This window comes from Cryptomeria japonica, chromosome 4, assembly GCF_030272615.1.
Source record: "Cryptomeria japonica chromosome 4, Sugi_1.0, whole genome shotgun sequence".
NCBI lineage: Eukaryota > Viridiplantae > Streptophyta > Pinopsida > Cupressales > Cupressaceae > Cryptomeria > Cryptomeria japonica.
The window spans coordinates 601803318-601816678 of NC_081408.1; the positions used below are offsets into that span (position 1 = coordinate 601803318).

Genomic DNA, 13361 nt, shown 5'->3' on the forward strand with positions numbered 1-13361 from the left:
GATTGTGTGCCATAAACTAATTTAAAGGGTGAAACCCCAATAGCCTTTTTGACAGTAACCCTATCAACCCATAAAGCCAATTTTAACTTTTGGTCCCAAGACCTTTTATTTTCTTCTAGGATTTTCTTGCTAATATTCAAAAGGCTCTTGTTACTAGATTCAACTTGCCCGTTACCCTGAGGATGATAAGGTGAAGAGTAAGACATAACTATTCTATGACTGGTGCAAAAATCAACAAACTCTTTTGACCTGAAGCTCATGGCATTATCCATTACCAGTTTTACAGGGACTCCAAATCTAGTTATAACATTATCCATCAGAAAGTCAATAACAACCTTGCTTGTGGCTCTCCTGGTGGGTATAGCTTCAATCCATTTGGTAAAATAATCAGTAGCTACTATAATCCACCTATGACCTCTTCCTGATTTCTCAACAGTTTCCCCAATAAAATCAATGCCCCATTGGACAAAAGGGGCTTCCACTGTGTCTGGTTTGAGGGTTAAAGCTCCTTCATACTTCAGTTTGGATGAAAACTTCTGGTATGGGTCACATCTCCTGACATATTCATGAGTATCTTTAAACAAAGTAGGCCAATAATATCCAACCCATACTATCTTACTAGCAGTTGTCTTAGCAGAGTAATGACCTCCACACACTCCATCATGCATTTCAGTTAACATTCTCTTAGCTTGGGATTCATCCAAACACATTAGCAATGCCCCATCTCTATTCCTCCAAAACAAATCACCCCGAATGAGGACATATTTTTGTGACTTCAACTTCATAGTTCTTTTCTGATTATGTGTCATTCCTTCTGAAAATGTTGCATCTCTTAAAAAATGTTCTATCTCTGAGTAACAGGGTTGTGTTTCAATACTGGTGACCAGGATGTTCTCAACTTCAACATTATTTATTTTAACATCAAGAAGGTTTGACTCAGCCATAAGCTTAGCAAGGCCTAAACCTCTCACCAATTTAGTGATCTTTATTTCCAAACTATTTATCCATCTGCATCTCTTACCTGTGACCTCAGACTGGGATAAGATATCGTTGACATCAGCATGTGGGACATAGGCAACTACTTGTGCATTTACAAGATATGGCCTGAAAGCTTTGACAGCCTTGACCAAAGCATATGCTTGCTTCTCCATGATTTCATACTTTAATTCTGCAACCTGTAAAGATCTGTTGTAAAAAGCTATAGGATGTTCATATCCGTCATTATCCTTTTGTAGTAGAACTGCAGCCACTGTGTGATATGAAGCAAAAAGAAACAAAGAGAAAGACTTACTGTAATCAGGGGATTTCAGCACTCGTGCCTCTTGAATAGCCTTTTTGATTTCATCAAAACCCTTTGAAGCTTCTTGATCCCAGCAAAATTTTGCATCCCTTTTAAGCATTTTAACAATGGGCTTGACTATCTCTGCAAACTTTGCAATAAATCTTCTAACAAAATTAACTTTGCCCAAAAAAGATTGGATACCTTTAACATTCTTTGGTTCAGGCACATTATTTATTGCCTCAATTCTTTCAGGGTCTATTCTTACTCGTTCTTTAGAGACAATATGCCCTAGCAGCTTCCCTTCAGTAACAACAAAATGACACTTCTTAGGATTTAAAGACACTCCAAATTCCAAAGCCTTATTGAAAACCTGTTCTAAATGTCCACAGTGGTCATCCGCCCTTTTGGAGAAGCATGTCAAATCATCTTGATATACTACCATGATGATATTGATGAATTCTTTGAAAACTACATCCATTGCCCTCTGAAAAGTAGCTCTAACATTTTTCAAACCAAAATGCATTCTAACATACACATATGTTCCCCAGGGGGTGGTGAAAGCTGTTTTAAATTGTTCAGATTCTTTTACTAACACTTGGTTATACCCTGAGAACCTATCCATCATAGATAATAGGTCACAACCAATCACTCTTTGCAACATAGCTTCCATATTAGGAGAAGAATAATTATCTTTCAAGGAAGCAACATTTAGGTTTCTAAAGTCAACACAGACTCTTATGTCCCCATTCTTCTTTCTCACCGGGACCAAATTTGAGACCCATGATGTATGCCTTATAGGCTTAATAATTCCCCCTTCCCTTAATTTGGTTAATTCTTGCTGCATCTTGGATTCCAGCAGGGGGTTAATATGTCTTTGTTTTTGTTTAAAAGGCTTAGCATCTGGAATCAAAGGGACTTCATGCTGAAACAAATCCTGTCTATACGCCTTTAGATCTTCATAAGACCAAGCAAAAACATGCTTATTCTTCTTTAATAAATTAATAAGATTTATTCTGACATGAGGAGGCAACTTTTTCCCAATATATACCAACTTAAGGGATGATTCTGTCCCCAAGTTTGCTTCCTCTAACTCATCTAGCTTAGTGGTTGATTGTTGGTGCAAATGACTGTCATTGTAACTTAACATACCTTCAAGTTCTACCAACCCTTTAGGTATTTCATTAGTTTCTAACTGAACCAAGTCATTTCCAAATACAGTTTCTTTGTTGTCAACCACGTCCACCAAGGCATTGCAATCAATTTTTTGTCCATCGTAGTCATCAATGCATTGTATGAACCTAAGAATATCTTCATCATCAGCAAACACTTGCCAATTATACACATTGTCAGAAATAGTAGGCCTAGCTTTTATCTCCACTGTGGATATACCGGTTAGTGTTGCATCATCATTCTTTAATGCAACATTAGCTAGAAAGTTTGCCATGATATTCTTAGATCTTTCTATCCAATTTATAGAAAATGCACTAAAATGCTCAATCACATCCCATACTGCATGTTTGTACCTTTTCAATCTATCATTCTTAGATGCATACTTGGATCTTACTTGAGAAACAACCAATTTTGAATTTCCTAACACTCTCAACGATTGAATCCCATGCCTTTTTGCAACTTCAAGCCTCAATAATAGGGCTTCATATTCAACAGTGTTATTTGTACACTGAAAGGCGAACAAGAAGGAGTACTTGAAAGTTATACTTGAAAGGGACACAAAAAGAACTCTTGCTCCAGATCCTTCTTTAGAGAAAGCTCATCAAAGTACATCTGCCACAAACCATGCTGTTGAGATTCGAACTCAATCACAATAGAGTCAGTATTCTTTAATTGGGGTGAAATTGGCTGTACTCTAAAATTGTCAAGATCCACATCAATCATACAGTTGAGCATACTAGGATCTACTTTCTCAATTAACCTAGGGGCACGTGGTTCTCTGTACAATTTGACTTGATTCCCATTAATTGGGATGGTAGCATATGACAGATCGAACTGCTGCAGCCCACTGCCTGGATAACAACATGCCATAATGAGGTTTGGTGTCAGTTACAATGACATCCATCTTGTATGTTGCTTCAGGGAACGCTGCTATCTTCACTTCAACATCTCTCATTGTACCTATCACAAGCACTTCTCTGTTATCCATAACATAACACTTCCCATACATTGTACTCACTGACAGTCTTAATTCTTTCATGACACCATAAGGCACTACATTTGTAGCTGCACCAGAATCTATCATACAATTTTTAATCAATTGGTTATTCATTAACAAAGTAACATAGAAAGGGTCAACCTATGAGCGCTCTTGTGTAAAAGTTGTTCCAACATATACCTTTGGTGTTTGCAACTCCTAATCCTTTTCATCTTTAATTGAACTGGTAGGTAAAACTGTGTTACTGTCAGATATGTTAGGAAATAAAGATAAAGCAGCTTCTCTATGTTCCTTTATTTTCGATAATTCTATCAATGGGATAGTAACTTTCATTTGGGTAAGAGCCTGAGCCATATCCAATGTGGAATTATCGATCAACTCAGTATTAGCTTTAACCTTTTCTGTCTTAGGTTGACTTGCCTTCTTCATTGTGGCTATTTCTTGTATATCATTTGTAGCTTTATCATCTGTACCCTTGGGTATTTCTTTAACTTGATTTTTCTTTTCTTGACCAACTTGAGGCAAAGTAGCACTACTCGCTGCTTTCTTCTGGGATACTTCTTTTATAAACATGGAACTAGGTTCACCTTGATCGCTGCCCCTTTTAGTACTCCTCAAATTGTAATTGTGCTTGGCTTTGGCTATGGCAGCTTTAGTGAGATTTTTCACCTCTTTATCACTAGGCCTCCTGAGATGAATTTCTTCATCCTCAATTGTTACCACATTCAAATTGGGATGCCAATCAAGTGTTAGCTGTCCTTGGTAAAACCTTTTACTATCCAACACATCACACTCACTAAATTTACTTTGTAAAGACTCATCATCACTTTCTATGGTGGTTTCAAACATATTTATATCAAGCTCAGCCTCTTGTCTCATGGATTCTTCAAGGGCTTGAGCTACAACACATTGATGAGGAGAGTGTGGTCCATCACAAGCTATACACCAAGGAGTGTTCTCTATGTTATGAACATTTTTTCCTTTTAAAGGATCAGGGGTGTCTTGGCTCTGAGTATTTCTTGGCTTCTCATTTTGAGGTTTACCATCCTTCCAAGTAGTGTTATAAGGCATGTCATGCAACCTAGGAGGTCTGTCTTGCCAGTTGTAATGAGGTTTATCATTTTTACTCACCTTGGCAGTAAGATCCTAAATCGCAGTCACTAACTTCTCTATTTTGTCTTCTTCCTTAGCACCTTTGTTAGGCTGCTGTTTTGATTCCTGCCATAGCCTACCATCAGTTCTTCTTCCTAGTTTTTCAGATGCTTTTCTATTGCTCTCTACATTGATGGCAATTCTAAATGCATCTCTCAGGCTATGCGGATTTTTATCCCTCAAAATATAGGTCATTTTAGAATCAAAGGCATTGTAATAGGTATTCAGGCACATATTATCATCTAACCTCATTACCTAATATAGTCTATGCATTGCTTTCTGAAATCTGGCATTAAAATCTGTGACAATTTCATTATCAGACTTTCTAATATTGTTGAACTCATTGAGCATGAAGCTCACATTTGTCTTGTCACCATACTGTTCTTGAAAACAATTTTTAAAATCTTCCCAGGACCCAATGTGTTCACAGGAAGAGCTCTATACTAGTCTCTTGCATCATCTACTAAAGACTGTACAAACAATTTCATGACGACATCTTCATCTATGATTTCATAATCATTTATTAAGTCACCAAAAGACTTCAAGTGTTCTTTTGCACTGATTGCATTATTCCTAGCAAATTTGTGAAGTCTATCTCTCAATTCAGTAGGAACATGGTTAGGGTACCCTGGGATTCCATCAAAAAAGAGTTGCCTATAAAGTTCTAAGTTAATAGGTCTTCTCTGGAATGGGTTGACAACATGGTAATTACCCATGTTCATTCTTACATTGGGGCTCTGAGTCAGAGAGATCTGGTTACCTGGGCTAGTAACAGGGGCTTGATTGGCTGTGGTAGTGCTAACAGGCAGAGTCGGCTGAATTTTGACAGGAGGGAGTGCAGCCTGATGAGGAATGGGTTCATTTTGATCTACTGAGGGAAATGTGATAGGAGGTGCTTTCAGATAGCTTATCTTCCTTTTAACTTCTTGTTTAGCTGCTTCTAATTCAACCTTTTCTAGCTCCATTTGCAGATCTTCCTTCTCTTTCCTCATCCTTTCCATCTCTCTCTCATGTGCTGATAACATGTGAGAGATCTCCACTATAGTCTTAGATCTAGACCCACTTTCCATGTATTTTTGCTTTCCTTTGTCAACATCATTTCTAACCGTCTGTGGGTCACTAAGACCTTCCCTATTTGGTTGCACTACTGACTTGTATGCTGGTTTGGTCTTGGGGACTAGAATTTCTCTAATCACAGGACCTTCATTCTCACTCTTGGCCTTTTCTTGGGCAAGCAACTCAAGGTCAGCAATTTGTCTTATGAGCCTGTCTCTTTCCATCAATTTTGCCTTTACTTCTCTCTCCTTATTTGCTTCCTTTTATGCTCTTAAGGAGATCAAATGATGGACTCTTCTATTTAGGTCCTCTATTTCTTGGGATACTTTATCTTCATCAGGGAAGATTTCTTTAGAGTCTGATATATTGACTTGGTCAATATCAATTAGGCTGATGTTTCCATCAATTGTCCTAGGTACAGAATCCCTGACTATGTTTGAACTACTTTTGTCTTTCCCAGAAAAACTAGCATGGGATATCCCTTGATTTGAAATATGGACATCTTCTATATTCCCAAGTAAACCACAATGGAAAGCTAAAACATCATGCTCAGATTCGCGGGAAGAAGAATTTGAATTTGCATAGACAGGTCTCTTAGATATCTTACCCGTATTATTGCTTTTCTGCACCCAAGCAGCATTGGATGGCTCATGTACCACTGATCTTTTCTGACCTCTACGTGACTGTTCAGGTAATCCCTCCTGCAACGTCTCACGAGGATGCCTCTCCATGAAGGACCTGATGTTTTTTCCTCCCTGCATTATGCTTGTTTTCTTAAAAATTTCACTTATATCAAAAGGACTGGTTAAGATTATCAGAGTTGCCACCCACAAATACTGTGGGAAATATGAAAACAAGCTTTAAACAAAATATTTGCAGATCTTTAAAACCGAAATCACAAAGATTTTCAGAGAGAGAGAGGAACAACACAAATCAAAGGTCAGGCAAATCTTTTCAACACAGACATCCCAACAACATTCCGAGCTAATTCAAGCGCCAGTCGGTCAACACGGATACACACTGTGACTCTCCCCAACAGAGTCGCCACTTTTGTTATTCTCAAATTCTGATTCCCCTCTTATCCCTTATAAGAAAATAACAACTCTGTCTGCAAATAAAGAGATCAAGGAAACAAGAACCTTAGAGCAACATATGACAAGGTTTCAAGAACCTTCTACACTTTGAACTTATCCAAAGTTCAGGGGGGTATACCTTCTGTGAATAACTTCACACTTTTAAACGAGATCCACAGTAAACCAGTGTCCAAAAACCAGTGGATCTTATCGCCTCAACATGAATTGAAAAAATAAAAGAAAGCTTATGCTCATTTCAGTATTCATCTTCAAGAGATGCAGAAAGAGAAACTACAACTGATACCAGTGCCTTACCCAGGCTACAGAGTCATCTAAATTAAAGAAGGATTTCACAATTAAACATCTCCATACGTCTCATCACTTTGGGGTTAAACGTACAAAGTTGGGTCCCAATCCTGCAAAAGTCAGCGGGTTGGGAAATGAGCCCGCTAGAAATGGGTGCTCGATTTTTACAAATTGGGCACCCGTTTAGCTTCGGGTGCCCAAGCCACCAAAAAATGGGCGTCCGTTTAGCAACGGGTGCCTGAAGCTAAACAAACGCTCGTTTATTTCAAATTGAGTGCCCGATTTGAAAAAAAAACGGGCGTCCATTTTTGAAATGTATTTATTTATTTATTTTAACCATTTTCCATCATTTTTATTGTTTGGAAAACGGGCAGGCGTTTCTGAGGAGCACGGGTACTCGTTTTTTTCACCTCTTGACCATTTTTACCTCCTTCTAGGTATTTAGTTTTATTTTTATATTCTATTTTATTTATTTTTATTGTTTTTCATAAAAAAATGTTAATGTATTGTTATTTTTTAATTTTTATGTTTTAAAGTTTGAAAATTGTCTTTCATTTCATGTTTAAAATAGTTTTCAGTTTTCAAATATTGCAAAAAACATGAATAGTAAAAACTGTAGGAAAAAAACAAAAAACATGAATAGTATTTAAACCGTAAGAAAAAAACAAAAAACAAAAACGTAAACGAACAATAAACATTAGGCACAAAAAACAGACAATAAACCTTGAGTAGAAAAACAAACAATAAACATTAGACACAAAAAACAAACAATAAACCCTGAACAGAAAAATGAACAATAAACATTAGACGCAAAAAATAGACAATAAACCCTGAACAGAAAAATGAACACTAAACCCTAAATAAAAAAAAACGAACAAGTCCCAGAAGAAATTTGACTATCTTGGTTGATTAACCCTAAGCCCTAAACCCTAAACCCTAAATTATAATCTTTAATTACAATCTTTAATTAAAACCCTAAACATTGGATTAAGATTCAATAACTTGGCTATAGGACAGTGTATTTTTCCATTGGATTGGATGATAAGTATAATAAACATAGAGAAAGGAAAGGATCAAAAACCTTGTAATAATTTATTTTACAAAAGCTTTAACCAAATCTTTATTTACAAATCAAAATAAACTCTAGGATTCATGAAAGTTGCACTAGAAGAGACAAGTATGGAGGTAGGTAACATCACAATTTTTTTTTTTATCTAAGAGGGGTTTTTCTTCAACCTAATTATGTTCATTATTAATGTAGGCTTATGAAAATGGATCTTAAGACTCCTTTTAATTATGGACATGAAAATTGTTAAGGTATAATCAAGGTAGGGTTGTCTAAGAAATGTTTGTTGATTTCTCGAAAGGATTGGACTTAGTGACCTACTTGCCTCAAATGGAAAGCAAGAAAGTATAAATAGAAGGTTTACATCAAGAGTTTGAGGTATTGCAATTTTATTGTAGCAATATTAGTAAAGTGTTGGTTGGTTTGCAAAATGCACATGAAAATGGTAGAGTGTGTGTTGGAAGTGAATGTATTATATTATGTGAAAGCATTAATGGAAATAGTAAAATAAGAACCAACAAGAAGGGAGAGTTGAGGGTGGTGTCTATATAGGGTAGATGAGTTATGTATTCTAATATATGACAAATTTTCTTGGATAGGTTTCATTATAAACCCCACTAAATTATTTAAAAATTTACACGTCTATATAAATTTATTTTGCCAAGTATATATTAAATTAAAAAACTGATTATATATTTATACGTGTATGTATCATTTTACATTTAGAATGAATTGATTCTAATTTTTTTTATGATAATTGCTTGTATTTCATTACCAAATCTTTATTCTAATTGATATAATTGATGTACATAATTAAAATATATTTTGAAAATTATTTAATATGTAAATAAAAGTTGATCTTAAGTAAATAAATTATTTAATATGATATAATGAATTTCCTCTTAAGTATCACCATCGAAGGGTATGTGATCTTCATCTACAAAGGGAATGAAACAATCTACAATAGGATCCTCTAGGAATGGAGAGATATGAGGGTCTCCATGGATCTCCTAAAGTCTATTCCAAAGTGTGTGGGGGAAATCAATATCCAATGCAATACACATAGAATCATGATCTTGATACTAGATCAAATCACTCCTACATGGTCAATGATATTACACCAAGATTATATATTTTCTAGTGTTTCTAGTTTAGGTATGACTCCATACATAAAAGGAAAATGATTACACCACCTAAAACTTATGAAGACACCATTTTACAAAAGAATCATAGTTATCCCTTTCTAATTTTACCACAAAAGGATGAATAGAGAAACCTATGATACCTCTTCAAATAAAACCTTAAAAAATCAATAAAATCAATACATAAAAAACATATCAAAGAAATTCATCTCATGTAAGACAACCATTTTCAAGTGCCAAGATGTCCAAGTAAATGACTAGAATGTGAAATCACAAAAAAATGGTCATTTATTCAAGCTTCAACTTAGTGTAGTACTACTAGTTGCGATCACTAAATCATCCAATGATTCTAGAAAAGAACACAACAAAGTAGTACATGTATTGACAAGTTCATAGATATAACTTATGATTATTTTTATAATTTTGATGAAACTTATACTAATTCATTTTTAGATGTTAAAAAGTATTGTTTGATTTGCATGGGCATTATGATGTTTTATTTTGTAGAATTTTTCTTATACTTTGATTTAAGTGGATAATATTTCTTAAATGATGCTTATTATTACCCACCTATTAATAATATTATAGATCTATGTGAGTTTCCTTTTTTTATATTTAAATTGCTAAATTGTATTTAATTATAAGTTTTTTTGGAAGGTGAAATGTAAATTAAATAGTTTGTAATTGTAAATTTTCATGTTTGTAATTGTAATTGTAAATTTTCAAGTTTGTAAATTTTCATGTTTGTAATTGTAATTGTAAATTTTCATGTTTGTATATATATGCAGATTATTTTCACATGATGGATGAGTTTGAGATAGATGAGCTATTAGGTATAGTACCACCTCCACCTCCACCTCCACCAGATCATTTACGACAGACAATTAGGACAAATATTGATGCTTTGATTAGAGATATTCACACTATTAGGTGTGAGCCTCATCCACCCCCTCAGTTGTTACGCCTTGCAGATAGTATGCAAGGCATTGTACAGTCTATGCAGGTATTAGATAGCGAGCTAGATAGCTATCGTAGCTGGCGTGAGGGATTGCGTGCATTTTATGCAGATGGCCTCACATACAAACAAGTTATTGACTTAAAAATAACAAAAATAGATTTGAAAAAATATTTTGTGAACCCTAAGACGGGTGAAGAGATAGATCCGAAGAAGTCATGGATCTCTATTCGATGGTGTAGGCACTCGGGCATTGCTAGCCACTTTTGGGAGCGGTGGTTGATGGTCTTTGACCATCCACCACACTCCAATCATGAGGTCTCGATGTATTTTTTGAAGAAATTATGGGTAGAATTTGAATTGGGCAAAAAACCCAATTACTTTGATATTAGATCGTTTCAGGGGGTTGGGAGAGGCATGCCCCAGGATAGGCCAAGAGCAAAATTGAGCGACAGGGTTAGAAACCATGTGCGCGATGATCCATTGGTTCCTCTTCCATCACCAGTTGTTCCAGCATCCGCCCATTATCGAGCAGTGGATTCTGTTCTAGGTTCATTGAGTGCCCTGTCGGACAATTTGGTACAGCAGTTGTGGGAGGTGAGGGCTGCCCCATGCTTAGCACATGTTTGCACGAGTTGTGGGAATGTATGTAGGGGTCCACAGAGTGAAGCTGCCCTTGGAGGAGATGGTGATTTTGATGATGCTGATGCCGCCCATGGTGGTTACGATGATGCCGAGGAGGCTGCACATGCTGATGCCGTCTCTTCATATGTTGATCTCCTGTGGGTAGACGATGATCAGCCTAGAGAGGTACAAATTTATTTGTATAATTTACAGTGCAATATTAAATTCCTTATATATACACATATGAACCATAATATGAGTCAATTTTTTCTGAACAGAGGATGGATCATACCACATCATTGAGGAACCAACAACATGTTACCTCAATACCTAGAGATGTTGGTGCCCCATTTACGGTATGCACTTTCATCTAGATACTGTGTATTGATATGTACATTTAAAATAAACAACAAATTTTTTAATGTAATGATTTACATATGATATGTTTTTTCAATTTTGTAGGGTGCTTCATGTAGCACTGAGGTGGGTAGTTCTTCATGTGACCCATGGACCACTGAGGCTCAGCCTCATATACCACTAGTATGTTTTTCATCCATTAATTTGAAGTGTTTACATGCTTACTAATTTAAGTACAACTTTGATTCATGTTTGTTATTTTTTGCAGTTGTAGGCTTCTGGATTGTTTGATGGCGCATCACATGTACGCCTTCGACCATCAGTTACTTTGCCTGCATCACATGTATGCTTTTCTGTGATAATCTTGTAGTGTGTGTATATATATATACACTTTATAATTTATGTATATATACAAGTTTGATTCATGCTTTATATATGTTGTTCAGGTTCACACCACTACCAATATTGGTACGGCTATGGGGTTGAGCCAGATGCAACCATCGACATTATCATTTGAGGCATCATGATTACAAAAATAATTTCTAATTTGTTTATACTGTGTACCTGACTTTTATATGGATTATCAAAATTGATGTACAATGTTTTTTTTGCAGGACTTGGCTACGACCACTTTTCTTGTTCATGATAGTGGACCTCCACGTACCAGTGAGGGAATTGTAGAGCACGGTCGTATGGTAATTTATTTTAAATTTTTTAGTATTTAATTACTTTATAAGTGAATTATGCAAGTAACTTCTTTTCATGTAAAATATTTTAATAATGTACAAGAGGGTGCAGACACTGATATTGCACATGAGGGTGGAGTCACTAATACTGCACAGGAGGGTGGAGACACTGATATTGCACAGACACATGATGGTGCATCTCAGGACCATGTGCAGCAGGATGATTCATCTCAACCACCTTCACATGGAGTGAAGAGGACTGCAGATGAGATGCACGCGAGTTCTTAGATTGTATATTTTAGATTATGTCATGTTATTGTATTGTGGACTTTTTATGATGACACTTGTTATGTTATCCTGAGACTTGTTATTATGTGATTATATATAGGACTTGTTGTTATGTGTTATGTGTTATGTGATTATATATAGGACTTTTTATTATGTCATTTCCTTGCTATTATGATATCAGGTCGTGTTATGTGATTTGGCGCACTCTAGTGATTATATATGTGATACATTGTTTTGTTATTATGTTATTTGGACTTGTTTTAATGTCATTTCCTTATTAAATTATTATTTCAAGACTTCTTATTATGTCATCAGGAATTGTTATGTGATTGTATATAGGACTTTTTATTTATGACTTGTTATGTGATCTATTTATGACTTTATATATTAACATTGTGATTGATCATCTTAAAGTGCAATAGTTTATAATTCAATGTGCACAAAATAACATTAAGAATAAGATAACTAATACAATATTGTTTATAAAACCAGAATTGTATCAAATGTAGGCAAATACAATGTTAAAGGGACAAAGAAAAACAATTATCATGATTAAATATTTAAAAGAGTTCACACGAGTATCGACTTATTAATTATAAATGAATCTCATAGAGGAATCATGATTTTCATGATTATATAAAAGGATTATTAATTATAAATGAATCTCATAGAGGAATCCAATAGATTGATGGAACTAAGGCTAACCAAATTATTAGGAAGCTACAAACATAGTATCGACTTTCCTCTTAAGTTGACCACACTACTTTACTAGTGTATTGATGGGTTAGTAGTGCGGATAGTAGTGGTATGAAAAGCATGGACTTCATGGTACTAAAATAAAAAAGTACACTATAAATATAGATTTGTCATACAATGATAAATATAGAGTCAGGTCATATTTAAGACATAATTCTATCTTTGAACTTACAATTAATCTATGAAGAGATTACAATAAAATAAATATATCATAAAAAATTAGAATTCAATTGTAACACAATTACAATGTGCACAAAATAACATTAAGAAGAAGAAAACTAATACAATGTTGTTTATGAAACCAAAATTGTTTCAAATGTAGACAAATACAATGTTAAAGGGACAAAGAAAAACAATTATCATGATTAAATATAAAAGAGTTCACACAAGTATCACAAACTTACATGCATATAAATTTGATTCAACCTAATGTACCATCTGCATCCTCTCT

The 13361-nt window shown here is 35.1% G+C and overlaps 1 protein-coding gene across 4 annotated transcripts in view; it reads left to right on the plus strand.

Annotated features, from left to right (window-relative positions):
* Nucleotides 1–12290, plus strand: part of LOC131875495 (uncharacterized) — an 82604-nt gene extending 70314 nt beyond the window's left edge. Inside the window, exons 4-10 of one of the 4 annotated variants that reach the window (XM_059219984.1) lie at nucleotides 10033–11009; nucleotides 11102–11179; nucleotides 11286–11363; nucleotides 11455–11523; nucleotides 11627–11698; nucleotides 11795–11875; nucleotides 11979–12290. In XM_059219984.1, the coding sequence (XP_059075967.1) occupies nucleotides 10033–11009; nucleotides 11102–11179; nucleotides 11286–11363; nucleotides 11455–11523; nucleotides 11627–11698; nucleotides 11795–11875; nucleotides 11979–12119 (1496 nt within the window). In that variant the 3' untranslated portion in view covers nucleotides 12120–12290. The remainder of the gene's footprint in view (nucleotides 1–10032; nucleotides 11010–11101; nucleotides 11180–11285; nucleotides 11364–11454; nucleotides 11524–11626; nucleotides 11699–11794; nucleotides 11876–11978) is intronic. The other 3 variants (XM_059219985.1, XM_059219986.1, XM_059219987.1) reach the window with 3 other exon arrangements.
* The last annotated feature ends 1071 nt before the right edge of the window (nucleotides 12291–13361 follow it).